The sequence below is a fragment of the Boleophthalmus pectinirostris genome, unplaced genomic scaffold, assembly GCF_026225935.1.
Source record: "Boleophthalmus pectinirostris isolate CB_2022bp ecotype Guang Dong unplaced genomic scaffold, ASM2622593v1 HiC_scaffold_10, whole genome shotgun sequence".
Lineage (NCBI taxonomy): Eukaryota > Metazoa > Chordata > Actinopteri > Gobiiformes > Gobiidae > Boleophthalmus > Boleophthalmus pectinirostris.
In genome coordinates, this window is record NW_026570971.1 from 15,812,497 (window position 1) to 15,837,725 (window position 25,229).

The window sequence follows — 25,229 nt, forward strand, 5'->3', positions numbered from 1 at the left end:
CCTCTGGCCACGCAGATGCAGGGTTAGATAGGAGCACCCAGCAGCCCCTCTGTCATGTGGATGGAGTGAGAGACAAAGCCTGTGCCAGAGAAGTGCATTTCCAGGTGTTTACAAAGTCTGCTCTGAAGGGACTGATGCTTATGACATGTCAAGCCATCACTCAGAGTCTGTGGCTCAAGATTCATGTGGCATGGAAATGTAGTGCGGCTGCAGTTACTTCGGAATCTGATACATACTGTTTTCACTCTTATTATTTAAGAAACGACAGAAATTATTACGTAATGCAAGATTTTATTCAATAATTTCTCGCTTAAAAATATTATTTTACAGTTAATATTATTTTTTATTTTTTTTATTATGAACGAGAAAAAATTATACAGTGTGAAAACTTGGAATAAAAGTTCAAAGTGCATTTCTTGAGAGTGATGGTGTGCGTCACAACCAGGCTGAGGGTCCATGTTTCTCTTTTACCAGCCAAATAGTGTCAATCACTTTTCCATTCTGAAACAGAGAGGAGCTGTTTAGGCAGGGTTATCTTTACTGTTGGAATGATATTCTTACTACACTTTGGTCTTACATGATCATCAGAGACCTGCTCCAAGTAAAGATGTGAGCCATTGACCACCTGCATGCGTGTGTAGCCGTAGTCTGTGCTGCGAAAGGCACTCCACTGTTTGGGGTTGGGGTTAAACTTATCAGTTCTCTCTCTGCAGCCCTGCACAGAAGTCACTCATATATAAGCTGACAGTCTATGTTACAGCGGAGTTCTGATCTGGGCTGACTCATGAGCTGTGGTTGGGTGACGCCTCTGCTGCCCAGGACCACATCAAACACTCAACCTGCTGTAAGCCCACACATGTGACAGAGCAGCTGCTACTGTTCATTGTGTAATATCTATGGACATGTACTTACCGCTGAGCCTGTGATGATGTGGACAGGGGCTTTAGGGTTCACATAAGGCTGCTCCCTGCTCCCATTATACACCTACAGAGAAATAGAGAAACAGAGAAGCAGTGTCTTTAACAACATTCAGACATACATAATACTCTGTATGGTAAAAATATGCTTGGCCCTTACTTTGTCCCCATAGACAGGCCACAGTCTCTCATATGTGTGCTCATGTGCCCACAACTCCAGATCCACTCCTGGAACAGTAATCACTAAATCAGTGTGGTAATATGAAAAATATCAACTTACAGAAAGAGTATGGTTGTCGACAAATGCTAGGATTGAGTTTGAGGACAGATAGAACAACAGGGGTCCTGGAAATGCATCTTAAAAAGTAATTTAGTAATTGCATAACGTTTTGGCGATTATTTCAGACATATCTTTGAAAATGTTTTGAAAATGAGTAAAGGCCAGAAACCACAGTATTCCAGTTGTCCCACGAGGAGCATACCGTAGCGGTAGAGCAGATCCTCCAGACCAGGAGCAGGGGGTTTGGTGTCATTGCGCCCCATTCGAACCTGACGGAGAGCAGAGGAACAGTGACAGCGTGAACTGGCTAGCACCTGTAATCCTATAGGTCTACTTTTAAGACCACATGACCAAACTTTAGTGCACTATGGCCTCTGACTGGACACTAATTGGTCTAAATTAAAGTTATTATGGCTATGCTCTAAGCCCAGGTAAATCATTTGGACTGATCCGGCCAACTTGAAATTAGAGAGTTGGTGTCTGTGTGTGCTGTGTGTGCTGTCAAGACAACATTAAATACACACTCTACTCTACACCAGTAACACATGGCAAAACTGATACTTTACAGATGATGTTATCAACATTACCTTGGGGTTTAATGGTAACTGAACGCACTGCTCTGTCTGAAGCTCAGTTACACTTGAATCAAGTAGTTGGAAGCACAACAGGAGAGCTGATTTGTGCTGTTTTGTTGTAAATTAAGCATCTAAACAGGACCATGAACGCTCATATTGATCACAGGCTCCTGAAAATGTGTTGTTTAAAACCATTTTGTATTTTTTGCTTTTGTGTGTTAACGTGTGCATTGTGTCACTGTGGGAGTTGCTGAACATTCCACCTTTACAGATACATGTAGAACATATGTATGAATGTAGACATTTTCAACACAATGTGGCAAGAAGGAAATTAGATTTCATTGCGAGATTAAAAGTGCTTAGAGCTGTTACTTCTTCTTGTAGTCTACACTGAAATGGAGCAAAGGATCATGGTCTATGTAGTTCCCTCTGTCTTTTTTCAGCTATTGCTGCACCATAACTCTTAATTTAAGCAAAGAGACTTGTAATTCGACATATTATGATGGTCCACAATATTATTGTGAGAACTTTGATGATACACTATCACGATATTTCAGTTATTGTTACACCCCTAATTTTTATCATAGTGAGAATTAGGACTATAGATCAAATGGACATTAGATATATTGGAGTTTATGGACATTAGATATAGGTTATGGTCATTGTGATAAAGGGATCAAGGGGATGGCTTGATTGGCTTAATGTGGACCAGATGTCCAAATGTTTTGTTTATTTGTTATTTAAGGTAATGCAGTAATAAACCACTTACATAAGAATCAAAATTGGTGCAGTCGTCTTGGTCATCATCTGAACAGTACATCGGCCTGTGTCCCATTGTAATGATCCATGGTCTCATTGCTCGGTTCTTTGGTCTGTTTGCCTCCTGTGTAAAACATAAGAAACGATTAAATCACCCTGTAAAAGAATTAGAGAATCATTTATAAAGAAATAACTAAACCTCCAGATCCTTCTTGAGCCACTCCAACTGTCTGAAAATCAGCTCCTGGCCGTAGTTAAGGTAGAAGTAAACCTCGGTGGAGAGGGAGATGATGTGTGCTGACCCCAGGTTCCAACTATGGACACAAACCATTAAAATGATCCACAGCCCTGACCCGCAGGAGAGGGCATATTGAACCAAAGCATGCCGCGCTTTAACCTCCACTATGTGTGAAGAGACAGAGCCCCGGCATCATAACACTGTCATAGAAACACTCGCGCTGGTCAGTCTACCGCCCGCAGACGACGGCAACAATTCTTACTGAACAAATTGGATAGTGCTATGGTGATGGTTTCCAGTAGTTTCCAGGAGCTTTTGAGGAAATGCAGTCATAAGCATGCACATGATGAGGGGATGGGAGCCAGGAGCGGAGTGGGCAGCTGTTTTGTGGTTTTGCAGAATATTCTCTTTCTGTCTGAGGGAGAGAGTGGTCTGCAGACCCTCTGACTCACTCATGGGATGTATGGACCCTTTGTGTGGTGCCAGCAGACAGCAGCTGGAGACGACTACTGAAAGTAAAGGCCAGTCAGTCTGCATTGCGCACGTGTTTTAATTCATTTAGGACTGTACAATTATGCGAGTATGCCATGGTCCAAATGCATGGAGATAAAAGAGAATACGAATTTACATTTTGTTTACGTATTTAATTTGGTTTTGGCTTCATTTATTTAGTTCCATTTGCACATTTCTTGTCAATATTGGTGAATCTTTCAGTTTAGTTGTTTGATTTTGACTACAACTACTGTAAATTTGAGCTCTACAAAAATAAACTGAATCAAATAATGCTGAATTCCCACACACCAATGTTAACAGAAAATATTTTATTAAGTCTGGCCTCTACCACTCACTTCAGTGTACAAGGACATAAACTGACACCACATAAGAGATAAGCTTGAGACTGAATTATGTCTAAACTAGATCTAAACACAAAATACTTCAATTCATTAAATACAAACATTGTGCTAAAGAAATACACGTTTGTTTAGAGTACTGGAAATAACTGTCAGAAGTTTACGATGTGTCCTTACCTGTACCAGAGGCTCTCAGTCTGGCCTGGCATACTGAAGCGGTTTCTGTAGTTGGAGAAGTTACTGTAAAAAAACAAAAAAATGAATGTCAGCACTTGGGTCACCTATGAACTAACAGTGTATATGGTAGTTGGGTTTTCCGTGATAAATATTAAATTCTCAAAGTAGCACACAATAGGTCGTCAGAAAACAATGAGGAAAGCAGTAGAAAGTATAGCTATAAGCCATTTATAATCCAGAGCATGTGTCTAAAACGAATGAATTTTCCCACTTTCTTTCAACACCCAACAAAGCCATGAAAGTGCAATGAGATAAGGTACACCAAAATCTCCCTCACAACTTACGCAATGGTATCATGGAAAACAATTATATCCACCGAGATCAGTTTATGCCCAAATATTCATACAAACAACACTATGTAAACCTTGTAAAGCAGACTGGATGCATGCCAGCTTCTTGTATGGCTTACAACAGGCAGGACCCAACTGTAACTGACAATTATAATGATAAAAGACTGCAATCATTTCGGAGTAATTTCTGTACTGCGGTTAGTTAAATTAGCCTGCTAATGTAATGTAATACTAATGAATAGTCATTCAACACAGGAGACATGGGGGTCAAAGGGCAGGAAAGGACCTTTAAACGGCCTGTGTGGTTTTAAACCCACTAACTGAGGTTTGTATAGAAAAGCACAGGACCACAATGCCTTCATCTGAGCTTCTAGTGACACCAAGTGGAGGCTATTTGCAACAGCAGACCAACAGAAGTTGATTTATGGAAAAAAAACAACAAACAAAAACTAACTTTCCTTATTTCTAAACAAATTTAAAAATAGTATAGTATTTGGACCATATCCACTTACACTTAAGATATATCTATACATGAATTAGCAGTGGAATTACACTACGAGCCTGAAGGGTTAGTCTTAGCACATGGAAATAAACAGTGTAACTAAAAAACATCTGTCATCTAAACAGTTTATCCAGCACGAGTGGTCTAACCATCTATCACACTCTTTCATCATGCACACACACATTATATACAAATACTGGGGAATGACTAGTATGTTTTGGAGGGAGCAACAATACCACTGTCAGGCAGTAGTTTCAAACACTATTAAAAACAAAATGAATCAGAAAAATGAATATAAATAATGACATGAAACAGTCTCCTCATGACAACAAATTCGTAAATACTCCACACAGTAAGTGATTAGGTGCTGAAATCAAATACAGAAGAAGAAAATGTTTGAGCAAACCCAACCAGAGGTCTCCCAACACTTGTGCTCAGTAGTGAGACTTACACAATATTAAGCCTAATCCACGCTGAGGTGGCGTTTTAGAATTTCAGCTCCCATGACTAGACATACTTGTAGTTCCCACACTGAGGCATACATTACATATAGTGAACAAAGGCAGCCTTGACTCAAGACTCTAGCATCTTTTGAGACTCAACTCCTCTCATCTGAGAGGAATGCTGAGTGCAAACTGCTGCGGTCAGCGCTGTTATAACCGCCTTATACCCATTAGGCTTTGAGGTTGGAAACAGGGAGCATATAGTGAAACAGAGCGAGGAAGAAAGAGCGTGAGCCAGCAGCTGGGAAGTTTGGATTCTTTAGCGCACCGCAAAGCAAAGCACACTTTGAGAGGTCTAAGAGAAGTGGTCTTCTGGTTATGCAATATTTTGGTCTTGATATCAGAATCTGATGGTATGACATGAAGCCAAGAATAAGAGACTACTGTTGAACCTCCTAATGATGAGCAGGCGAGAAAGGACCAGATGAGAGTTGAAGTATCATAGGTAAATATTATGGAGCAGGGATGTATAAATCATGTGAAATGCGCATGTTACGCAAGGTCATTTAGGAGGGAGATTTAGGAACAGACAAGGTGGAATGATGAGTGGGACCGAGTAACGTCAATATGCTATGGATAAAAGCATGTGTGATGAATCGACCGTATTAGAATAATAATACATAACTGCTTTGATTTATTTTGTGCATTACAAGCTCTCATTACAGTTTTAGATGTTCTGCCCCAGAGGCTGACAGAAATGTGGCTGCCAATTTGGTCACATAGACAAGGCGGGTGGTGTCTCATCATTGGGCAAGACACTTCACAGAACGACAGAACTGCAGTCTACACAGGTCACAGCAGGGATCAAACCACCAACATGGTGGTTATAAGTTGTCTGCTGAGTGTTTATTGCCTAAATATCCATCCATATGTGCAATATGAAAGAACGTGTGTAAAAAAAGAACACAAGACTATATCGCATACTAAATCGGAGTTGTTTACTGAAAACCGTTCGCGTACTGACATAGCAAAGGTTTCCTCCCTCTTTGATTAAACTTCCAGAAAGATTCTTTGTCTGAATGATAATAACACATTGGGTTTTGATGCACATTTTCCTTCATAGAAGACATAAAAACAGATTGTGACCTGATAGAACCCAGGAAGAACACAGTGTTTGTTTTGGAGTGCGTGTTTTTATTTGGAGGTTGGATGTTCCTGATGTCGCTCCAGTCTTTCGAGCCCAAAATAGCTCCTGTCTGAAAAGAAATACTCCGGTGTTCTTCTCATTTACAGCGGCTTAAACGTGAAGGTAATTTGTCATGTGGTGTTTGGCAGACTACCTTTGCAGTCGTAGTATACAGTATGTACTCCTGTCTTTGCCCAAACCCATTAATTACTATAGTACAACCCTGAGAAAACAGCCACTAATCGAGACCAGCAGGCAGACGGTGCGGGGATGGAGTGTTGACGTTTGTGCTGAGCTTTCAATTCTTCAAATAAATATTGAGAAACAATTAGATGCCATGTGAACAATGAGAAACATACTCATAATATGGACACAAAAAACAACAATTGCTAAATACTAAACAAAGAACCCAACTCCAAATACAACTACTATAACAACTTTAAGCCTCACGTAATTCTCTTTTTACTACCACTACAGTTACTATTAATACTAATATGCAAACTACTATTAATAAGATAAGATAAGATAAGATATGCCTTTATTAGTCCCACAGTGGGGAACTATAACTATAACGTCAACAACTACTAGCACCACAATTAAAGCTACTGTTTTCTACTAAAATAACTACAAATAATACACATATTACTAATCACTACTGTGGCACTCACCTTCTACAGATATTAATAAAATAATTTTGTTCCTATTCATAACTTAAAGCTTATGTACATTTCTCTTTAATTTTGGTTGTCTTGATTGCACTGGAAAAGTGAAAAAACACGCATCCTTACTCTGAGTGAGCTTGCATCTCAACAAACCTGACTCTTATTTGGCCTGGTGGAGGGCCTTCTCCGGCTTGTTTACTTAAATCTTGTACCTTTGGCTTTAATATTCCACAGTATAAAACATATTTATCTCCATGGAGAATCTTCTCAAGTATGGTCTTAACTTGATGATGTATGATTCCCAGAATGTTGCATGTTGTAACTTTAAAGGTCCTACATTATGCTAAATTGACTCTTGTGAGCTTCAAGCCATGTTATACTGTTGTTACCTCATCAAAACCAGTCCTGGAGTTGTGTTTTGTTTCATTCACATATGTTTCAGTAACCCTTTAATATTAGTCTGCCTATATCGCCAAAGCTTAAAATCCTCTTTTCCACCTTATGATATCGTGAAGTCATACTTTGTAAAGAAGGTTTTTCTTTTTGTTTAGTAGTGATCAGCATTTCCAGGGCTGTAATACAAATTATCCTACAAATACAAATACAAATTATTCTAAGGAAGGTGTATGAAGTTTATCACCACATGACATCACAAGGTGGAACAAAGTGTTTTCAGTTTGAGAGAATCTAAATGTGTTGGATTTAAGTGTTAAACACGTGTGAATGAAACAAAACACAAGTTCAGGTATGTTTTTATGAGATAACATAGATCAGAAAACAGCATAATATGGGCCCTTTAAGAAACATTTTAGTTGTTTTTTTCAATTGTTTATTTGGATGGAAGTTCAACACGTGTTCTTCAACAATGGAGCAAAACTGACTGTCTTGCCAAGAGTAATAGAAGTACCTGATGTAGGACATTTAAGTTCATTTCATAAATGTATTAGTATAGTATTTGTGATTAAAATAAGTGTATAGTTTATAACTTACTAAGTGGCCTCATGGTTCCCAGGGCAGGTCATGTACGGCACGTAGGCTGCGATAGACTGGATCTGCCTCATGAACTCGTCCCCGATCCTGGCGTTATCCTGGAACGACAAACACCATCAGACATGACGCTACATATTTCACATAGCACCAGACAGGAAGACCTTTTCTCCATTTGCCCACTAAATATTAACAGCTTTAGCAGACGTCTCCAGGAACGCACTGTATCATTCACATAGCACCGACGTCTGCTTTTCTATTTGAAAATATCACCAAAGCCACAGGATATGTTTTTGCATTCAAGCTGACAGCCCAACGGGGATGTGGTTATTCATAGTATGTGGATTGAATCTACTGTTACCATATAGATATTAATAACAACACAAGGATCTGCTCGCAAAAATGTAGGGATCTGTTATTGCCAAAACTGTGAAAAAAGCTAGAAAAAAACTTGATACTTGATATGATCTCCATATTATTATTGAATCACTTCATACAAGTCAAGGCTATAAGAAAAAAATTAAATGGATTCATTTTTCAGTATCAATACCTGCTCTAATACGTACAATAACAATGCAATGAATTTATATTGATATTTTGTAGCTGATAATCAACTTTCCCTAGGGGTGTGATGCTAACGTTAGGCCCTCCTCTGTCTGACATTGATAGAACTACAACAGATGAGATGATTTGTGGTGTTAAACAGGTTTCTACACATTAAAATTTGTGTCACAAGCTAACTAGGATTAGCCAGCAGTTTTAGCCACTCTCATTTTTTGTTTAAAATCAAACACGTAAACCATAGGGATGTAACAATAACCGAAATATCGTGATATCGCAATCATCAAAGTCCTCACAATAATATCGTGGACCATCACAATATATCAAATTACAAATCTCGAGGGAACTACATAGACCATGATCCTTTGCTCGATTTCAGTGTAGACTACAAGAAGAAATAACAGTTCTAAACACTTTTAAGTCTTAGTTCTTTGGATTAAGTCTTGTCAAGGCATTTTAAAAGGAAAAAAAAATTGCATATTAACAGTTTTGTCAGCCTCCACAAAATATCTCAATAAATATCATACCGTGACGATATCGTATCGTGAGACTTAGATATCGTTACACCCCTAGTAAACTATGAACTCCATCCATTTTGTCCAACATTTTTGGTAGTTATTGCTAATGTGTGCATTGTGTCACCATGAAAAAATGCACCTCCAGCGTGATATCACTGCAGTATCAAAAGCACTATCCAAGGCATTTTAAGTACTTTATATTATATTCATTAATTCCATACTGGCTGGTGTGCTGGTACTGAAGAGGCTACACCAAACTAATTTTGTTGTATGACTGATAAGCATCTGAGTACATGTCAACATTTATTTTAGCTTTTTAATTTATCTATAAAGGTTATCATAACTTGTGTATTTTCCCTAACATTAAGGCGACAGTAGTAATGTACGTGTTGATAATAACATGGGAGAGCTTTGGGAAGGCCCAGAGAGGGAGTTTATCTCATCTGTCAGTGTGGAATTAGGAGCATGTCTGATAGGATTTAGAGCTATGAGCTTCTGGTGAAAGATTTCTGTTGTCACGAGTCTTAAAAAGCCACTAATGTGTCATAGAGGGAGTTACCTCATGCATGTCGTACGCAAAGTCACCTGAAAAAAACAGATAGAGAAAGATATTAGATTTTTTTTTTAATGGAAGCCACAGAACTCTAATGTAATCATCCACTAGTTATATTTTGCAGCTAATATCATCAACATGCCCTGGGGGTGTGAAGCTAACTGAAAGCACTACTCTGTCTGAAGCTCTGTTACTCAAGTTAGACTTAAACTTTATTTGAACACAATCTAACCAAAAAGAGCTGACTTAGTTGGATAGGTGAGATGATTTGTGCTGTTAAACAAGTCTCTTACTCAAAAATGACAATCTAGCAAGCATTAGCATATAGTTTTTCAGTTGGTCACTCTCTACTTTTTAGTTGAAAATCAAACACCTGAAGAGGACCATGAACACTTATATTGATCACAGGCTCCTGAAAATTAATTGTTTAAATCTATTTTGTACTTTGAGTTTTCTTAAAACTTATTTGTTAGTGTTAATGTGCGCATTGTGTCACCATGGTAACTGTTGAACACCAGTGCAGGTGCATGTAGAACACCCCCAGCGTGATGTCATTGCAAACTATCAATACTGTCAATACTATACCTTAAAAAGATATATATATGTTCCTTATGTTATTAGGTTCTTTTTTCAAACTAAGGTTTTTTTTTCATACCTGACAGTTTCGAATGCTCACTAGCGTTCTTCCTCAGAGTGGTCACGTGGTTTTGGTGCTGTCCCCCTACTGCAATCCGGACATGTCACACCAACATCACGTGACCACTCAGAGGAAGAGCGCTAGTGAGCAGTCAAAACTGTCAGGTGTGAAAACAAACTCTTAGTCAGAAAAAAAATCCTAATAACATAAATTATCAGAAGACACTGGACTATACATGTTCCTTGTGTGATTGACAGTAAACCTTACCGATGTGTAGAATGGCGTCATACATTCCCAGCTGGGTGTCCTTCTGTAGGCGGGCCAGTGACTGTGGGTTCTCGTTGCCGAGGTCCCCGTACAGGGCAAACTTTGGGCTGAAGTGGACGCTGTCGTTCAGAGCCGTAAAATAGAACACATCACTCCAGCCTTCATCACTGCCACAGTGGTACACTAAAACAGGCACAAAGAGGGCACAGTATGTGAATAATTTAGGCAGTTGTCCTGGCACTAAAATGAGGCTCTCTATTCCATCATATACATGACCAGTAAAACTAAATAAAAACTAAAATAATCAGATAATCCAATATTTAGTTCTGATTTTTGGTGTTTACATGCACAAAAGAAATCAGATCATCCAAACATTTGGTCATATCTGACAGTTAATCAAGAGATTTTTTTGAGTAAACGATGATTTGGAAGACAATGTGCAAGTAATTAATTAACTCTTTCAATCTTTATAGGTCCTATATCCATGTTATAATCTTGTTACCTCATGAAAAACACATCTGGAGCTGTGTTTTGTTTCATTCACACAAGTTTCAGTAATCCTTTATTATTATCTGTCTACATCTCAAAAGCTCAGAATGTTCTGTTCCACCTTGTGATGTCATGAAGCGGTCATTTCCAAGCCAGGGGTACAGTACAAAATTCTGGGCCCTGGGTACAAATCATCTTGGTGGGCCTGTATTACAAGTTCTCTATATGAAAACTGCATATTATTAATTTTGTGAAGGGCCCCTCCCTGCTCTGGGCCCTGGGTAAACAGTACCCTTTACCCTCCCATTACCTTTTACCTTTGGTTCAATTGAGACAATTCCAGGGCTGAAATTATCCAGATGATTCTAGTGAAGGTGTATAGAGTGTCAAAAGACAGTGGAGCACTTCCTGTATTAAAGGTTGTATAGAGAATTTTCCAAGGAACGAAAAATCCAGCGACTGTTTGTCCTTTTTCAAATGTTGCGCATGCGTGAAACCACCCCCCCTCCCCTACAGCTCCCTACGTAAAAACGCCTCCTCCCGCCTCCTCTTTACGCCAGAAACAGGTTTGTTTACAGCCGGTGCGCTGCATATGACTTGTAAACAACTAACTACAGTGTTGGTTAGGCAAGGCGGAGAAGTGAGGAGCAGGGGGAGCGGGTGCGTGGGCATTTCGTGCGCGAACGAGAAGTGAGGAGCAGGGAGAATACAACCTTTAACTAAATAGGTTAACTAATAAGACCAAAAACAAAGAGAAAACATTAAAGAGTCCATATTACACTATTTTAGTTTTTTCTTTCACAGAAAACACTAGTACATCTTAAAGCTTGTATGGAGGATTTTTTTTTGTTTCAAATTGTCAATGATAGCATTATAGAGGTGCAGTAGCCTTGTAATTATGATGACCAAAAAAAAAGAGAATAAAAATTCATCAACTCTGGACGTGGTGGGGCTAGCTAAACATTTGCCAATAGATAACGACACTGCCTCGTTATCTGTTAGCTGACAGGCTGTCAATCAATCTCCCTACGTTTCTAGCGTAACTGACTTGCCTGCGCCGCCGGTACGTGGTTTACGTACGTCTGTCAGGCAGTCCACAGACGCAAGACGCACAGACGCTGTTTACTCCACCAACGCAACAGTTCTTAGCGGCTTTTTTTTACCTATATCTTCCTCGTAGTTCGCACAAAGTTTGTTGCAATGGCAGACAAGAATCCAGGAGCAGTTAGCCGCAAAAGAAAGTCCGCTTTTGAGATTGCTGAAAGAAGAAGACAAGGGGAAAAGCAGCGAATCCAAATTAAGGTGATTCTTGAAGATTCATTCCAGCGATACCGCAACTGAAGCAGACGCAGGGTCTAAAGACTGACGCATTGGTCGCCAAATTACTCCTGGACAGGTCACTTCTGCTTATTATGAAAACGTACTTTATTTCCAAGAGCTAGACAAACGTTTTTCAGGACACAAAAGCGATATCCTATGTCTGAAAACGTAATTTTCAGTGCAAAGAAAGAGTCCGCTTGCTGCTGCGTGTTGTAGCTAGTTCATTCGCACTGAATCTCCGCGCAACCTTCTCTGCACCCCTTTCCTGCTCCTCTCCCCGCTGCCCGATCCGCTCTTCCCCTGCTCCTCACTTCTCCGGGCACGAAATCTCCGCTCCCCTCTCCTCTCTCCTCTCCCTGCTCCCTGCTCCGCTCTTCTCCCTGCTCCTCGCTTCTTGTCTGCGCACGAAATGTCCGCGCACCCGCTCCCCCCGCTCCTCACTTCTCCGCCTTGCCTAAACAACACTGTAGTTAGTTGTTTACAAGTCATGTGCAGCTCACCGGCTGTAAACAAACAAACCTGTTTCTGGCGTAAAGAGGAGGCGGGAGGAGGTGTTTCTACGTAGGGAGCTGTAGGGGAGGGGGGGTGGTTTCACGCATGCGCAACATTTGAAAAAGGACAAACAGTCGTTGGATTTCTCGTTCCTTGGAAAATCCTCTATACAACCTTTAAGTAATAATTTTCCTTGTCAGAAGCTGCTCATGTGTGAAAGAAATCAGATGACTCACATCAGAGAACAGATGCAGATGTAAACATAGCCACTGACCATAGGTTGCAGTAGGTTTGAGGCCGGTGAGGATGACTCTGTGGATGTACATGGACCTCTTCTCATCTCCTGAATCCACAAATAAAGTGCTTTTGCCTTGGGTAGACAAGGCGAAGAGGCGCCCTCCCAGACGCCCATACTCCACTGTGCTGCCTGTTTTATTAAAGGTCGTCCACGTAACCTCCATCGAACCTGGGACTCCTGGAGGGAAATCACTGGTTATTACTAAGAAGTTTGGAAATGTCTTTATTGAGAAGATTTAGAGCTGCAGATGTAGAAGGTAGAAGATTTTAGCAGTACTAATATAACTTGAGAATGACTAAATAAGTAGAGATAAAAGGCTATGGGGAATATACTGCAATGCAATAATTATAGGGTTTGTATTATGCTAGATCTGATTAATTTAATTAATAATGTTGTTTCCTCATCACAAACATACTTGGAGTTGTGTTTTGTTTCATTTACACATGTTTAACACAAAAAACATGCATATTTAGGCCATGTTCTTCTCTCAAAAAGAAAACACTCTTAATGTTGTAATACAGGAAGTGCTCCACTGTGTTTTTAAACTCCATACGCCTTCACTAGAATCATTTAAATCATTTCAGCCTCACTATTGCCAGTCTCTACTGAACAAAAGGTAAAAGGAGCTATGAACTTGAAAACTACCGCTTCATGACGTCACAATGTGGAACAGAGCATTTTGAGCTTTGGAGATGTAGACAGACTAATAACCCAGGATTACTCAAACATGTATGAGTGAAACAAAACACAAATCCAGGTATGTTTTTGAGAAGTTAAGGACATTCTAACATGGCTTAAAGTGCGCATGAGTCAATTTATCGTAATATAGGAGCTTTAACATCAAATTATGATAGTGCTGCATAAATAATTTCCCTTGTGGATCAATAAAGTCTAAGTCTATAAGCAAATCACATATATCCATTAAAATGTTACGATTATTAAAAACACTTTCTTTATAAAATAATACGTTTAAATATTTTTTTTATTAATGTATGTGCTTACCTGGATATGAAAGGTGCACCTGCTCTGGTTGGGTCCATGTCGGAGGAAGACCAAGCACCAGCCAAGGAGCAAGATTTAAGAAGAGACAGATGGTGCAGATAAGCTCCATTTTGCTTTGGTCTGCAATAGAACAACACAGTCACAAAACAATACAGTCATACAGTCACAAGACTATAATCATATGATAGATCAGGAGTGTCAAACATCCGGCCCGGGGGCCAGATCCAGCCCTCCAAGACCTTTAATCTGGCCCTCGGCTGATTTTCTACAAAAATATTTTAATTATATTTTCTATTAAAATATTGGTAATTTTCTGCGGTGCTTATCATAGCAGTGTCTCTAGAGCCTCTGTACGTGGCCCCTCCCACCAGAGCAGCACAAATGAAGACTTGCCTCTTTCCAAATGCTCTTAAAGGACGATCGTTTTGACTGTTGACCGTGACACCCTCATCAGCAAAATGTCAAAAATGAGAAAAGTGGATGCCGAGTGCAGGATTTTCCAAGTAAAATTTACTTATTCCTATTTGCATACAAGTTATTTTTAAAACATTGTGCTGAAATTGCATTTTCTTAAAGTTTCATAATATTATAATATTTTGTACAAGAAGGAGTTCATCAATTAAAAAAACAATTCTGTAATAAATTTGCGTTTCTCTGCACAAATATTTGAACTTATTGCTATTTTTGGGGTCTATATGCCATGAGTTTTCTGATCTGGCCCCTTTGGAATCAAAGCAGGTTGGATACGGCCCCCAGACCAAAACGAGTTTGACACCCCTGTGATAGATTTATTAGATAGACTCTCTTAGAAGAATAGAACAGAAGTCTTACCAAAGCTTAGTGATCACATAATGTGAGTGTTTAGGCCTTGGAATCAGTGAACAGCAGTCCTCCTGGATGATGAAACAGAGAGAGGGAGAGCAGACTCAGCAAAGCATGTGCAGAAATAGATGATGTGTGAATAAAAGGAGCTGATGCCATTTTTCATTGTGCAATTGGGGAAGTAGCCTCCTGCAGTGAGGTCAAGTGCACTAGGATTAAGTTCAAACAAGCTGTGGCATGTCCAAGATCAATACACTAGAAAGGCAAAATGGCTGACACTATAGGAATAAGGTAGAGTGCATTTATAGTCGTGCACAATTTCAAGAGCACCCTGAAATTACAAACAATAGTGTTTTTAAAAGGTTTGCAAACTAATACATTCTAAATTACATAATAGAGGCAACTGGAGGCAAAAGTGAGACTGAACACAATGCAGTTTCAATGATAAAACCTTCAGGATATTACAAAATATGAAAAACCAAGGGGTGTTTAGCAAATAAAAAACACTCAGCTGTCTATAAGTGATATCATAGCCTAGTTTTATTACAATTATATTTTACATTTATTTATTTATTTATTTTTATTTTGCCACTAATTATACTCCTTCTGTAAAAAACATTTATACTCAGGCAATTCGTTTAGTTATAAAGGCATAAAACCAGTGGGATTTGTTGAAAATGAAATGTGCTATAGTGGAGTTTTTTTTAACCTCTAGTTTTACCTCCAGTTGCCTGAGCATATAAAGGTCACTAGAGGGCGCGCGTTGAGTGCACAAGTGAAAAAAGGAGCACTTGATCCTCCTATAAAGGCGGTATTATCTGTTCAAATAGTCGGTTGGAGACATGACAGTGACCGGAGGAAACTCCCAAGGAAATCTGTGGCTCCAACAAGTGAACCCAGAATTAAAGTCCTTGAGATTGGCGTGCCTTTGTGATTCGAAAATGCTGTGAGTATTAGTGATCAGATGATAAAGCTTCTTGACTAACATAAATGAGTTCTCACTGATTAATCAAAACTTATCCTACATTTGAGATTAGCTTCCATCATTTGTCGCGTTTATTTCCCGTATATTAACTGATTATTGAATAACAAGTGGTCCTGCTAAACATATGACTTTTTTGAAAGCCTCGCGATTCTCGGACAATTAAATAACAGACGTGCCAGGAAATCCGTGAAACAATGCTGAAATAACAGCGTCAATTAATTAAATTAAGAAACAAAACTCACAGAGCGGCTTTTGTTTTCTTCTGCGATATTTCCTGTGTACGTCACGTGAAAACAACGGCAGGTGAATTATGGGAAATTGAGTTCAAAGGGCTTTTCAGCAGGAAACAGCGGTCAATAACAAGCCTGAGGAGCAAACTGCTGCACCTGCTAGCGTTTATTCTTTTAAACTTCTACAAACGGGAGTATTTCTCCGAGAAATAGTTGGGTGTGATAACTTTTATTGCATTCTTAACATTTTTTCTCATTGCCCTAGGTAGAATGGATTCCAATTATCAGGATGGTGATTATCAAATCCTTGACCAGGACAGCTCCCCGTATAAAGTGACCTACAGAAATACAGAAAGAGTAAGTTATTGCATTTTTACAGTTTTATATTGGTTTGTTTAATATGATAATACAGAATACATGGTTTTCTAACTAGCTCTATACATTTTATTGCAGATGGATTATTGTACAAACGAGGACTCCACTAAGAAGAGGTAGGCTGGTTGCACACTGTTAAACTTTGCTGCTCAGAGTATATTTACCTACCTTTCCACTCCACCCAGGGCTACAGTGAGCCGCCCTGGTCCCAACCCAGGCAGAGTGAAGCGGGTCGTGTCCTGTAAGAGGAAGACTCATCATCTGACAGCGGTTCGGAAGAAGGCACCTGGACCAGGGAAGCCGCATGTGACTGCAAACAAGGAGAACCAGCAGAGCCTTAAGACAGACATGGAACAGGGAATATTTAGCATGGATCCGTGGGATTTGTCACAGGATAAACACAGAACTGGAAGAACTGGTCCTGAGCCGCCTGATTACAGTTTGCTCTCAGAGGTTGGCAAACTCTCACTACTTTTTACGCTGTAGTAAAGTAGTATTTGTTTTGTTAAATAGTTTGAGTTATGTTTCTAGATTAGAAAAGATCATACCTCCATGACTAATGTTCTGTTTGGGAGAAACCTGCGACTCAAAGTGGCTTTCACATTATGGAATAGAAACGTGGGAGAGCTGCTTACATATTTCCTGAGGTACAAATTTATTAACATACTGTAGGTTTGAAATCCAAATCAGTAGCTCTGTTTTAATAAGACTGTACTTTTTAATTCTTTCTACAGAATACAAGATTTTGGAGTATTTGTTGACTTTCTCCCAGTGATAACCAAAAGGTAGCAGTAACTTACACATTTACAGAGCAATGCTGACTTTTGAGTGCTTACTATATCATAAATCTTACTCGCAGTATATCTGAAGACTCACCGACAGTTTCTATTGGCTGTTGTGTTGACCTTTTTCCATTGGTTAAGAAAATCCTTTCTAATCCTTATGAAGAGTGAGTATATTATTATGTACGACCACAAAAACAGTCCAAAATATGATTCCTGTGTAATTATCAGCTCTTATTATTGTTTTGCCGAGCGTAGCAGCTGGGATATAGAATTAAACAATTTGAAAAGTCTTAATATATTTGTGTACACAGAGTAAACTGACATAACTGTGAACTTGACAGATACATTATAGTTGGTTTAAAGTGGATACATTCAGTTCTAAAAAACTGGTGGGAGGAGCTAAGAGAAAGCGGACTAAGTGGATGCACTAAAATGCCATTGGATAAGTAAGTAATTGTGATTTCTGAAAGCAATACAAAACTAAATTGTGTTTTTTATCTCTTAGTAAAATGGCAATTTTTCTTTACCAGGAATTTTCAGATCTTTAACCAACAGTTATTGGAGCTCTGGCATCAGGAGCCTCGATTAAAATCTGTGCCAGGATCAGCTGGAGACTTGGCAATGGTTTGTGTTGTATTTACAGACTCTACTCTATTTAAAACAGTTCAACATCAGTTTAACTTTAGTGGGTTTTTCTACCACAGGCCATTGATTCATTCATTTCACAGTTACCATGGTAACAATGAAGACGCCTGACAAGATAAACAAAACAAACAAAACAAAATAAACAAGATTTTCAAGATAATGGCTTTTGAATTGTAGCCGGACAATGTGCAATTTTTAGATATGAATGTATTTTTATTTCAAATGATGTGCAATTGTAGTGACTTAATAAATTATAAAAAAAATTTCAACTACTGTTATTTATTCATGTCATATTAAACCGTTATTATAAGAAATTCACAATATTACATCACCAAATCTGCAGCTATGCACGCTAAAATGAATCTCTGCTCTGGACTTCAGCCTCATTCACGGCCTGTGTGATTGAAGCAGTGGTTAGATGGTGAGATATACGGCTCTCCCGCTCTGCTCCTATCGGTGCATTTACATGATTTATCGAGGAGGAGGCTCAGATAAGCAGCTGATTGTATCTGTCTGTCTTGTGAACCTGAGTCTGAAGTCCAGCCGTGACGAGACAACACACAATCACACACAAACTATCAGGCATTTCAGTCAGCGCTGCGCCAGCTCCTCTAGTCCTTAATACACAGTGGGGTTAAGGCATTCTTCTACAGAGACATTCCTGATACATGTGGCCCCATACCAGGTAAACCTTATACTCCGTTTTTTAATATAATTTTTTTTTCAATAAGAGGATATCACTGTAAATTGTAAATATGCTGTGTGCTGTTTTGTTCTGACAGAGTAAAAAGATGAAGTCCTTGTGGTTGGTGGCAGTCCTGCAGCTCATGTTTGATGTAAATGGAGTCGACATGGAGCATCTCAAAGCAGACAACCTGAAAATGCTTCCTCCAGAACAACACAATCAGGTGTTAAATCAAGGCATGAAAGGTAAAAATAATAATAATAGAACTTAAAGATAAGAAATGGAAAATATGTTCTGCATTTTTAGATCAATCTCTAAGTAATTTGTGTTTTTTAGCACTGACTGGTAAAATTATTTGTAAACATATAACATAAAGATTAAAGGTGCATTACCTGCTTGTCTCCATGGAGATGTTATTGCTTTCCCTGGAATGTTCCATGGTATGACATTAAACATATAAGTTTTTTTCTTGCATTTATTCATTATGGGTGTTTCTGTTGCTCAAAAATGCAATAATTCCTTCTGTGAATGAGGCACCTCTCCACAGATCTGAATTGTAAGGTAGCTTAGTGCTGGAACCTTCTTGTCTCTCTCATTATAGACAGGATTAATACATACTGTGGAACATTCTAGACAAAGCAATGACATTTCCATGGCAACAAGCAGGTGGTGGACACTCCATTAGAAACCTTACACAATGCGCCTTTAAGTTAGTAAAATGCCAGTAGAAGAAAGTTTTGGATGTTCATGGATTGGGTTGAATATGTGTTGTTTCATGTTTAATTGCAATTTAGTTTGAATTAATTATTGTTATTTAATTAGAATTAAAAGAAAAACAAATCACTGCCTATTAAAACGTCTTTTGATCCCTCTAAAGTCTTTATCTTATCTGAGGTTGCCCTGCCCTATACATTCTATAGTGTGGTTATGGTTATGAGCTGGGGCATCACCGTTAGACATGACATGATTAGTGCTTGTGTGTGACTGTGTTCTATGATGTCATCCACGTTACACCTAAGTCAGCATGTGTAATCGTCTGGCTTTATATCAAGTTCATGCAATGTTTAACTGGGAGCGTAATGACATTTGTAGTAACAGATAGCAGAGTAAATTAAACCACCTGTCCTGGGCATGCTTCTGATAAATGTCACGATAAATACTATATTGACCTATTGCTTAATACATCACAGGTGAAAGAATATTTTTTGAGGGTCAGTATTTATCGTAGGTACTTTTTCCTCGCACTAGTGGGAAATTTTGGTTATTTTTTTGTACTACGATGAGATTTGAGCTGTAGAGGGTTGAATTATGAACTTGTATTACTAACTACCTACTTTAAGGTGTACTGCATAACTTTTCAGATTTGGGGGTCTGCTACTAAGGAGATACGATTGCTTTGCGTGTAATGTTCCACAATATGGTATCAAACTTATATAAGATACATTTATTTGATAAGGGGTGTGCCTATTGCTAAAAATTGCTTTAAAAACATGTATTCTGACTGTAAGTGGGGTCACCTGTTCACACATCCTACTTGTTTCTATGGAGACTGAAAGGTTTAACAACATACTTTGGAATATTCGAGGTGAACATCTCCATGGAGACGAGTAACTGGCTGACCCTCTACTACAGGGGTGTCAAACTCAAACACAGAGGGCCAAAATTGAAAACTGGGACCAAGTCATGGGCCAAACTAAATATTTACTGAAAAATTTCAACATCTGCATGTTTTCTCTTCTTTTGAGATATGTAATGTTAAACCTTTTAAACCCTAAATAAATGTTTAATAATAGTTTTGTTTAAACATTGAATCCAAAACAAGCATAATATAAAATAATAACACATTTTTAAATAAATAATGTCTCTATAGTCTATCTGTAGCCAGCGGAAGCTCTAATACATATTTGATATGATCTCGCGAGCCAAATATAATCATATCGTGGGCCAAATTTGGCCCCTGAGCCTGAGCCTGACATGTCTGCTCTACTAGATAAGTTACACAGTGCACATTTAAGTCTTGCATTCTATTATTTTTTTATTCATTGTAGTTTGGGATTTTAATAATATTAAACATTTTAAATACTTTGTGGGGGATACTTCAGCTTCATGGTTTGATTTCAGTATTACCGTTCATTGTCTATATATGTGTTATTATTCCTGATTGTTGCTTTCTCTCCAGTGTTGCCTAGAGACTGCCACGAGATGCTCCTGACTTCTTCGGGGAGGGCCAGAGATGGAGTGTACCTCATTCAGCCCAGGGACGCTCCCATTGTGGCCTATTGCGCCATGGAGGAGGGTGGATGGACGGTGGTGCAGCACATCACCGCTAACAGCAGCGTAAACTTCGACTGCACTTGGGCTGAGTACAAGCACGGGTTTGGGGACGTCACCGGGGATCACTGGCTGGGGAATGAATACCTCCACCAGCTCACACAAAGCCCTGGGCGATACAAACTAGGAATAAAGTTAGTGGACAAAGACGCTGTCACCAAAACAGGAGAGTACGACCCAGTTCTGGTGGAAGATGAAGCTGCAGGATTTCGACTGAGACTGGGTCTGTTCCAGGGGACCGCTGTGGATGCGCTGACCCTGGATACAGAGAACTATCTTCATGACAACCAGAGATTCACCACTAAGGACAGGGACAATGACAACTACTTTCAAAACTGTGCCAAGCTGGAGTTTCAGGGCGTCGCGGGAGGGGGCTGGTGGTACGATGCCTGTGCCGGCGCAAACCTCAACCGCAGAAATGTGATCTACTGGCAGAAGGACTGTAACAAGGAGCGCATGTGCAAGTACGCCTGGATGATGGTGAAGCCCTCAGACACATTCAAACTGGTGCAGGGAGCAGACTGCAGGAAGGATGAGCTGTGAGGACATTACAAGTGCAGCTGGTTTCAAATCACTAACGTAATGTAGTGGTTGAAATACACCTGCTTAACTTTGGATCAATGCAATTCTGTAAAGCATTTTTACTTTTATAAAAACACTGAAAATAAAATCATATTTGAAGAAAAAACTGAAGTGTAACCCTGCAACAGACTTTCATAGTTAGCCACATTTTATTCTGAAAAGCATGGGCATGGTCACAGAATATGAAACACTGGATATAAAACATACGTTTAGTTTCAGCTCTAGATTTTACAGCAAAGTCATTGCACAGAAAGCAAAGCATCATTGTCATTCACACTAGAAGTACCACGGTTTGTTATCAACACTTACAACAGCATTTGTCAACAATGAGAGTTAGGACAGTCTGCAGACAGATGCAGAATTATGAGAGAAAGCAGGTTACAAATCTCCTACAAGTGCAAAATGGTCAGCAAAACACAAAATGTGGGAAAGGCAATATCCTGAGGATGGAGAGCAAAATACAGTACTGTATATGATGAAGTGGAGTTCAATGCAGGAAATAGTATGGACCTCATTTGACCAGGAGTACAGAGAGGTGGCAGGAAATGAGGGATTCTGAAAGCTGTGTTTTGATTAATGACACATTGGCACATATATCAAGGCTTTGATTTTCAAGTTACAATCTGGACTTTACAAGCAGACCCCAACAGCACAGTACAACACGCAGTAGCCCTTTAACAGAAAACACTCCTCAAAACATCAAGTACTACACATCTGCCTCATTTTGACGTTCGTCCACTTTAACACATACTCACAAATCACGCACTGTAGATTTATTTTGCCATTGACTTTTACTTATTTACTATCATACACATTTCTCTGTGTACTGAATGAGACAATGTAATCTCTCATTCGTTCAGGAGTGGTAGATAAAGTTTCAACAGTGGTCATCTGGACAAAAAAACAAAACAAAACGGTGTCCAGGATAGATACCACCGCTGAACCCTTCTCTACTCTGTTTACTGAAGTAGTGGCTCTCAACAAAATTGAGTGTGGGTCTTTTGAACACAGATTGAGATTTTAGTCTCACTTTTAAACCAGGTGAGAACAACTGTCTTAAGAATACTGTTTTACTTTAAACTTAGCATATTTTGTATTATTTAAAGCAGTATGCCTGGTGTAGCCTGTAGGTTTCACATTGATAAAAAACAGTTTGATCACGTCAATTTGGAGCTGACCACTGGGTTCTGTCCATACCAGTAGAGCTTCTCCTCGATCCTCTTCTTCTTCCACTGACAGAGCAAGAGCATGCGGAAAGTCTTCTGAAAGGTCTTATTACAGAGCGCATAGCACATGGGGTTAACGGTGCTGTTGACGTAGCACAGCCAGTATCCTAAATGCCACAGGGACAGAGGGATGCAGTCTGAACAAAAGGTAGAAATCAGCACCATAATATTGTACGGCGTCCATGTTAGGATGAAGGCTAACAAGATGGCGCTAAGAGTCTGTGCGGCCTTCTTCTCCTTGATCAGCACCATCCTTTTCCTCTTCGTGATCTGATTCTTGAGCGACGAATCTGTAGGTTTCGACGTAGACGAGGTGGACGGAACGCTTACGGATTCCGCCGAACTGAAATTCAGCTGCGTTTTGGAATCGCCGTTCCTGCCCTGCGCCTGCCTGTTGTCCTTGGCGACGGGCTTGAACTTGTACGACACGCATTTCCCGCTCTTTTGCGAGTTGCTCTTGGGCGGCGTTTGGAAGTAACTGTCCTCGTCGTAGCTGCTCAGTTGCTCGTTTTCGTCTTTCTTCTTTCCCGCCTCGCACGCCTGATTCCTGAAGGTGGACTGGAATCCCTTGGGAGACGCAGGCCTTTCTTCATCCTCCGAGGATGCGTAGCTGTTAAAAGAAGTCTGTGCTCCGGCTTTGGACCACTCATCGTTGGTTGCAGCTGCGGATTTGACAGCGTTACCTCTGCTTGATGACGACCAGGAGGCTTGATTTCGGTCATGTGGTGTTGATCTGAGTTTACAGCTAAAGCAAGATCTTATTATTGTCTTCTGCGGCTGGCTGACGCTATGATCAGTTGGGTAAGATGTCCCCTGAAGCTCGGCTAAGTCTTTGGTCCTCTTTTCCGTTTCTTTGTAGATCCGGCAGTACAGAATAGTCATGACTGAAACTGGGATGTAGAACGCTGCAATTGCTGTCCCAAATGTTATAACAGGTTCCGAGAAAAACTGAATCTGGCATTGTCTCTCGGGCACAGTCCTCTTTCCGACGAAATACTGCCAGCAGAGGATCGGTGGGGCCCATAGAATTAACGATACCAGCCAGGCTAAACCGATCATAACCCCTGCTCTTTTGGGAGTCCTTTTGGCCCTGTAGGTCAAAGGTCGCGTAATGGAAAAGTATCTATCAAAACTGATCACTAGTAGGTTCATGACGGATGCGTTACTCGCCACGTAATCCAACGCCAGCCACAGATCACAAGCAAGATTCCCCAGCGCCCAGTATCCCATTAGAATATACGAAGTGTACAAGTTCATCGAGAAAACTCCAATGATGAGATCAGCAGCTGCTAAACTCAACAGGTAGTAATTGTTGACGGTCTTTAGCTGGCTGTTGACTTTAAAGGACAGCATGACCAGGACGTTCCCCACTATAGTGATGAGGCTCACTATGGCGGAGACAGTCGCTATGGTGATGACCTCCCACAGACTGTGCGTGACCAGCTGGACGTCCATGGTCCGGTTGACAGAGGAGTTCTGCGGGCTGTCTCCCTCCATGCTGCAGTTACTTTTGAAGCTCACATAAGAAAAGACGGGTGGGGCTGGGCCTTTTCAGCAGGAGATCTGTGAAAGAGGGGAAAGATGTGTTAAGACGTGTAGTTTGTGTCCAAAACCAGCAGATGGCGACATTTCTGCATCAGGGTCACACTCAAGTGATGTAATACTGAGACAAAAACAATTGATAAGTTCTAAGTATTACTGTAGTTCCACTTTAATGCTTCTCACCTTTTTATATATTCTCTAATGTGCTGAAATATTGCATTAAAGGGAACTATTTTCTGATCTATGTTATAATGTTTCCTCATCAAAGTTTTGTTTGGTTTCATTCACACATGTTTAACACTAGGGCTGGGTATCATTAACAAATTGCCAATACGATACAAACCTCGATACATAGGTCATGATACGATACATATCTCGACACAGTGCACTTTTGATTTGATACAACATATTTCAAATCGATTCGATATGGTTCAATAAAATAATGGCTAAATGAAGGCTGTGATACTAAAAGTCTTTGTTAATCCACTTCTTGTGCAAAATTCATATGAAATAACAAATGTTTTACTCATCAAAACAGTGAAAATAACAAATGATTTGCACAAAGAAGTTTCCTTCCTCTGAACAAACAACAAAACTGTAGCTCTCTAACAAAATAATTTAGTAAAATATACCAAAAAATATTCTTGGTGATATATCGATACAGCAGCCCACAATATCGATACTGTGTCATCACATTAAACGACAAGATATAGCAATATTTTGATATTTTTGCACAACACTCTTTAACACACTATCCCTGCAAAATTAGGCTGTGTTCCTCTGTTAAACTGAAAGGCTACATTCCACCTTGTCATGTCATGTGATAAAACAGGAAGTGCTCCACTGTGTTTTAAAGCTCCTACACCTTCACTAGAATCATTTGGACAATCTCAAGTGAAGTAAAAGTAGCTGTGAACTTGAAAACTGATACTAAGTGACAGCACAAGGTGGAACAGA

At 39.7% G+C, this 25,229-nt stretch overlaps 4 protein-coding genes across 5 annotated transcripts; 2 read left to right on the forward strand and 2 right to left on the reverse strand.

Moving 5' to 3' along the window:
• Positions 1 to 271: 271 nt before the first annotated feature.
• acp7 (acid phosphatase 7, tartrate resistant (putative)) lies at positions 272 to 16,166 on the reverse strand. Its single transcript, XM_020919418.2, has 15 exons — positions 16,114 to 16,166; positions 14,896 to 14,957; positions 14,065 to 14,184; positions 13,039 to 13,239; positions 10,464 to 10,646; positions 9,566 to 9,591; positions 7,931 to 8,028; positions 3,798 to 3,860; positions 2,731 to 2,845; positions 2,542 to 2,655; positions 1,400 to 1,466; positions 1,078 to 1,145; positions 913 to 984; positions 578 to 715; positions 272 to 501 (listed from the first exon to the last, which is right to left on the reverse strand). The coding sequence occupies exons 3-15, from the start codon at positions 14,171 to 14,173 to the stop codon at positions 436 to 438; spliced, it is 1,320 nt and encodes a 439-aa protein (XP_020775077.1). The 5' UTR covers positions 14,174 to 14,184; positions 14,896 to 14,957; positions 16,114 to 16,166; the 3' UTR covers positions 272 to 435.
• On the forward strand, positions 15,650 to 18,147 carry LOC110155324 (KATNB1-like protein 1). Of its 2 annotated transcripts, none has more exons than XM_020919419.2 (10): positions 15,650 to 15,832; positions 16,371 to 16,458; positions 16,555 to 16,592; positions 16,662 to 16,929; positions 17,008 to 17,123; positions 17,211 to 17,261; positions 17,336 to 17,425; positions 17,603 to 17,707; positions 17,792 to 17,885; positions 17,966 to 18,147. In XM_020919419.2, the coding sequence occupies exons 1-10, from the start codon at positions 15,729 to 15,731 to the stop codon at positions 17,999 to 18,001; spliced, it is 990 nt and encodes a 329-aa protein (XP_020775078.1). In that variant the 5' UTR covers positions 15,650 to 15,728; the 3' UTR covers positions 18,002 to 18,147. The 2 variants fall into 2 exon arrangements, with proteins under 2 accessions (XP_020775078.1, XP_020775079.1); XM_020919420.2 differs by having other exon boundaries at positions 15,674 to 15,832; positions 16,367 to 16,458.
• A 163-nt stretch (positions 18,148 to 18,310) lies between these two features.
• zgc:194887 (uncharacterized protein LOC571819 homolog) lies at positions 18,311 to 21,495 on the forward strand. The gene is made up of 3 exons (XM_020919826.2): positions 18,311 to 18,591; positions 18,689 to 18,836; positions 20,771 to 21,495. The coding sequence occupies exons 2-3, from the start codon at positions 18,698 to 18,700 to the stop codon at positions 21,463 to 21,465; spliced, it is 834 nt and encodes a 277-aa protein (XP_020775485.1). The 5' UTR covers positions 18,311 to 18,591; positions 18,689 to 18,697; the 3' UTR covers positions 21,466 to 21,495.
• A 1,166-nt stretch (positions 21,496 to 22,661) lies between these two features.
• Positions 22,662 to 24,227, reverse strand: chrm5a (cholinergic receptor, muscarinic 5a). The gene has a single exon (XM_020919812.2). It carries the CDS (start codon positions 24,225 to 24,227, stop codon positions 22,662 to 22,664), a length of 1,566 nt encoding a protein of 521 aa, XP_020775471.1.
• Between the last annotated feature and the right edge of the window lie 1,002 nt (positions 24,228 to 25,229).

Bases quoted from the DNA above. Each gene is read 5' to 3' on its own strand.
- acp7 (XM_020919418.2), bottom strand. From the start codon at position 14,173: ATGGAGCTTATCTGCACCATCTGTCTCTTCTTAAATCTTGCTCCTTGG. The intron at 9,592-10,463 runs GTAAGGTTTACT...TGTTTTTTTCAG, and splicing joins TGACGCCATTCTACACATCG to GTGACTTTGCGTACGACATG. The intron at 3,861-7,930 runs GTAAGTTATAAA...GTTTTTTTACAG, and splicing joins GGGAACCATGAGGCCACTTA to TAACTTCTCCAACTACAGAA.
- LOC110155324 (XM_020919419.2), top strand. From the start codon at position 15,729: ATGACAGTGACCGGAGGAAACTCCCAAGGAAATCTGTGGCTCCAACAA. The intron at 16,593-16,661 runs GTAGGCTGGTTG...CACTCCACCCAG, and splicing joins GAGGACTCCACTAAGAAGAG to GGCTACAGTGAGCCGCCCTG. The intron at 16,930-17,007 runs GTTGGCAAACTC...TTATGTTTCTAG, and splicing joins ATTACAGTTTGCTCTCAGAG to ATTAGAAAAGATCATACCTC.
- zgc:194887 (XM_020919826.2), top strand. From the start codon at position 18,698: ATGAAGTCCTTGTGGTTGGTGGCAGTCCTGCAGCTCATGTTTGATGTA. The intron at 18,837-20,770 runs GTAAAAATAATA...CTTTCTCTCCAG, and splicing joins GTTAAATCAAGGCATGAAAG to TGTTGCCTAGAGACTGCCAC.
- chrm5a (XM_020919812.2), bottom strand. From the start codon at position 24,227: ATGGAGGGAGACAGCCCGCAGAACTCCTCTGTCAACCGGACCATGGAC.